This window comes from Montipora capricornis, chromosome 10 (assembly GCF_036669925.1).
Source record: "Montipora capricornis isolate CH-2021 chromosome 10, ASM3666992v2, whole genome shotgun sequence".
Lineage (NCBI taxonomy): Eukaryota > Metazoa > Cnidaria > Anthozoa > Scleractinia > Acroporidae > Montipora > Montipora capricornis.
Window position 1 is genome coordinate 43,388,764 of NC_090892.1, and position 5,000 is coordinate 43,393,763.

General features: G+C 42.2%; 1 protein-coding gene across 2 annotated transcripts in view; it reads left to right on the plus strand.

Moving 5' to 3' along the window:
• The window catches only part of LOC138018950 (importin-4-like), a 39,796-nt gene that overhangs the window by 22,341 nt on the left and 12,455 nt on the right, over positions 1-5,000 (plus strand). For both annotated transcript variants that reach the window (XM_068865628.1, XM_068865629.1), the window contains exons 21-23: positions 995-1,052; positions 2,133-2,212; positions 2,356-2,399. In XM_068865628.1, coding sequence (XP_068721729.1) covers positions 995-1,052; positions 2,133-2,212; positions 2,356-2,399 — 182 coding nt within the window. The remainder of the gene's footprint in view (positions 1-994; positions 1,053-2,132; positions 2,213-2,355; positions 2,400-5,000) is intronic.

Sequence of the window (5,000 nt, forward strand, 5' to 3'; positions counted from 1 at the left end):
ACGGTCTCCCTCCTCCAATGGGACACTGGATTTAATTAATGTGAATGCTTTGGGTTTAAATCCAACCTTGAACCACCAATATTGTCATCAATGGTTCCAAATCTGACTCTATTACTCTTTTTAAATACTCTTGTGTCTAGAAATGCAAATATTTAGATGCACGCCAAAATTTGATGTCCAACATGAAATTAATGTCCAATCAAGTGGAAGCATTTCCTACCTATTTTCAACATTAAGGAAACTTCTAGGGTTAGCGTTCGTACTTTTAGGTAAGGGTAAATCCAGCTTTTTATCATCCCTTGACAAGCAGAGTCAAGGAGGCACTTTGTAACATTAATTGTCTGTATTTCTTGATGCTTATTAAAATCGGGGTGCAAGTAATAATTTTTGTTACTTACGTTTCTGGACTAATCTGTGTTAAGACAAAACTAGTGGCCCTTTCCAGTCTTTTAACCCATTTTAATTCCTCCTTCCTGTACGTGGCCCCACAACCCTTCAAATTCAGCATGGCTGAGTTACCGAAGATGGTTATCATAGGTGGACCCAAAGAACGGGCGTGAAATTAACACTTTCAAAAGTCTAGTTCTTTCCATGTCCAAAGTATTTATTGGCAGAATTCCATTAAAACCACTGTCCTTTTACTTTTGGATCTCTTCTGTTTTTTTTACTCATCAGTTGGCAACATTTAACCAAACAAAAAAAATTTGAATAGTTGTCTTGTTAGCTTCAGCTTGGAAAAGTAAGGAGATGGCCTGCGTTTCTGTCCTTGCCTTTTAGTTGTCTAGTCATTTTGTCATAGCTTATTTGTTTTGTTGTGCATAAAGTATAATAGTTAGTAAAAACATAAACAGTCTAGAGGTCCAATGGTTGCGTTAGCACTGGTCTTTGTTTTATCTAGATATTCTAATTGGTTCATTGGACTGTCTGTGACTTTTTTCATAGTACATTTGTGGGGTAAAAACTGATTTTCCATTAATTGATTTACTATTAACAGGAATACCTTAGTAATGTGGATTCCATAGAAAGGAACATATTAAGAGTGCAAGCTGTCGGTGAGTTTGTTTTTTAGTTTTTACAATACTTTCAGTGCTATGCATTTTTACTTTAGGTCAAGGCCCTGATATGATCCTGTGTCTTTAGCTTGCATCCTTTGATATCTCCGCTTTTAGTGTTTGATGATGGAGGACGCGGTTCGCAATCCTGGGTGTCCTGCGGTTTCAAGGATGACTCTTTTTGAGATTTTGTCGCCGACCGTCCGTATTTTCTGCGCCATTTTGATTGACTTCATACGTCAGATGCGCAAAGACTATCGCGCACCTCGTGGTTTTCGTAGTAGTCTAAGCAAGCCTGAGCATCGTAAAGCGGCTATCTAAAGACTACCCCATGGTTTTCATAGCAGTGTAGTAAATTTAAGGAAAGCGTCAGGGGTGACATAAGTAGATCAGTTATTCGCCTGATACGTATCGGAAGTATTGTTGCTTAACCAAGCGTGGAAGTATGCTGTTTACGAATTGCATACACAGCCAACGTATAACATCGTGGGAACTAGTCCATCTACTAGGATTTCATGTGGGACTCTAAATGCCTAGTTCCTCTGGATTTACGTTTGTATCGATATGTAAGCAAGGCATTATGCTCAAGTTCGAATTAGGATGTTTACTAGGACGGAAACGTCATGTGTACTCCCTCACATATTCCAGAACTCGAATTTCGTCCCCACGAACGCACCTCATAGCATAGTTAGTTACTAGCTGTGTTAGCTTATGTTCATAGTTAGTTATTAGGTACTCCTGGTTTAATCTCCTTTTGGCTCGTCTCGTACGTGTGGTCTTATCTCCCTATTGGTCCTTCACGAGTCGAAAGAATGTTTGCAGAGGAGGCTATAAGTGTGTGAAACAATCACATTGCGTAGAAGAGGTCTGTTTATTGGCAATACCTCGGGAAAACATGAACTTGAACTTGAAGAAAATTACTCCCCGCAGGAGTTGAACCTATTTAGCTATGATTGCTAGTTCGGATGCTCTACCACTGAGACTCAAGAGCTTGGCCGGTAAATCTCTTCATCCATTAACTGAGCTAAAAGTTCCCAAAATTCGATTCCTCTTTTACAGCTTCCTTTTTTTTTTTTAAAGATACCTTGGGTGTTCTGGCAAGAACCGTCGGAGCTGATAACTTTATGCCTCTGGCCGATGAGTGTATTCAGCTTGGAATGGTAAAAATTATTTGATATCGTGCATTATTGTATCTACTACGAGATGACTTTAAAGGATCGCGTGCCATGTATCGTTGACTTTAATGTGTTATTTTTCATAGACAAGCGTTTATTTTTCGTATAAATTATTCTTCTGTGCACAGGGGCTCCTGGAGCAAGATCAGGATCCTGATCTTAGAAGATGCACGTAAGTCATGAAGGGCTACGCAGAAGCCAAGGTTCCCCTGGAACCAAATTACACTGTAGCTTATAGTATAGACTCTTTAGTTTATTTGAGTATCACCACCAAGTTGTTCAGGGCCGCATAACGGGCCAAATCTACTATTACAAAGCCAGACCACAACACAAGAAACTTCAAGCCCTACACTTTGCGAATAGTGTTTAGTTTCGGTATTTCACATCCCATAAAATTTCATGATAGATAGTCCTTATCTGAGAAGACGTGATTATCTAACCGTTCACAGGACTAATAGTAAGGCAGCGCTTTCTCCTCAATTATTTAAAGACCCTAAGGATTGGGTTGGTCTACAACACCCGAACGGTTGTCCCACCAAATAAGCCAAACGGTTGACGGGCGTTTCCTATGCAATTGGTACAAGTTTTGAACACTATTGGACTAAAAGAATCCCACGCTGTCCTCAGATAATGAAAGTGTATCTCTCAGAAAGTGCAGTCCTTGCTGTAGTTTTTATGTTAAGCTAGCTGACCATTTGCGGTTGACCTCGGTTTTTAGCGGAGCCCCAGCGGCCACAAGCAAAGCACCATGAATTATATGTTCACCATACTCATAGGAACCCATGAGTTGCTTTTCTCATGGTAATCATGGCTAGCGGTATTGCTCGTGGGCGAGTACGCACGACGAAGTTGCCCAATAATATAAATATAATATAATAATAATATTCAAACTTTAAAAACAGAAAAAACGTGTACACAATTTACAGAAATATTAAAAAGTAAGAAATGGAAGCACTATACAACATTAATTTTTTTTTAAATCATAAGAATGCAATCACTGTGTCAATAATCATTTATCCTAATCCATCTCCATCGTGACGGCCAATAATAAACCCTCTAATCCTAAAGTCTCGCTAATTCCTTACCGATTTCAAAGTCACTATCAATAATGTTGAACGGAGCTCTTCGCATACAACGTGGGCCTCTCAAGCACAGTAGTGCAGACCTCAGGAGAGCGAATGAGACTTTGGCGCGAATCCACGACATTGTACTGCTGTAGTCCTCACCCTTCTTAGTTGACAACAGTTCAGCCAGTCTACTGTGATAACTCTTGCATTCATCTGTCATTCCTCCGGTGGTATAATAAATACCAGTGGGGTAAAGGAGCCTTCTATCACCCTGCTGGCGTATATTCTCTTCTCACTCTCATGCTGGCGGTAGATTTGTTTTATGGTTAGGCCTCCACAAGACTCTGCATTTGGGTAACAAACCCTCAACCTTGCAGCTCCCAGAAGCCACAAGCATGAATGTCAAGCCGGGCATCCGCTGCTCTGTTCGTACTAGGTGTCAGCACTTCTCCGTTTATCTCCTGAAGTACCGGTTCAATTTGGACATCATTGCACACCATCCTTAGCATTTCGGCGTCCAAATCGCGCAGCTCATTATGTCTTTGAATAATGAAGCCTCCATGTCTGCATACCATGGCGTGGTCTACATCAAAAACACCTCCACACGCATGAGTAGACGGTGTGTCGCTTATTTGCCAATCGTATCTCAAATGAATGGCGTCTTTGAATTCTCTGTTATTTAGAGTAAAGTCCACATCTTTAACTGGAACGACTGTAAGCCAGCTAGATGCCCCTTTCTCCGCAGCAAGGTCGGCAGCTCTCTTGGTTTGTTCAGGAAGGGCATTTTTCACTTAATTCCTCTCGGTTTTCTCTAAGGCGCGCAAACTTATCTCTGCGGTTACATTGCTGCAATGTCCTAATTGCATAATCATCCGGGAGCTCGTGCGTCTATCGGTTCGACTAGTGGTTCCGTTATCGCAGTTGATGCTTCGTATTCCGAGGCTGCCGTATGACATGGGTTTGTGATCCCAAGACCACCCATCCTTACAGGTAATGCTAACAAATCACGCTCAACCGACGTGCAGGTGTGCCCTGTGACAGCTGGAATAAGGGCGTGGCTTATTGCACGCTCTAGCGGCTCTAGAAGATCTTCAATATCGGGTAATGTTCTAAGATAGTAAGTCCAGCGATGTTTCAGCCCGAATGTGAAGGCCGCGTATGAAGCCTGTGGATATGTCGCAGCGAATTCTGCTAGCTTGACAACTTGATCGACCGATCCCTCCACTTTTCCGTTCACGTACTCCTCCAGGTAGACTCTAGAGCCAAGGAAAGCGCCCAGATGCTTCTGGTCTTGCGTAGATATGTTAATTGCAGTATCATGGAATACTTTCCTCGCAGAATCCTCTTTCCCCTGTTCAGTGAGTAGCCCGATTTTTTTAACATTCGGATAATAACCTAAGCTTGGTCCCATTTCGTTGAGCACATCCCACCACTTTCTCAGCTCTCTCAGGGGTCCAGCGCCCTCTGCATCGTCAGCATACCAGCATTGCTTTGTTAGGCTTGAGGAATTTAAGCGTGAAATTAGCGGTTGGAGGCTAATAGCGTACAGGCTCATTGCCAAGGGGTCACCTTGTGTGGTACCCTCTGCAGATTTCAGCTCTTTTCCACCGGTGACAAATAAGCGCGCAGGTTCTCTGTAGGTGTTTATGGCGTTGGTAGATATAGAGAGGCACAGGATTCTGTTATTATGGAAGGCAGCAGTCCTA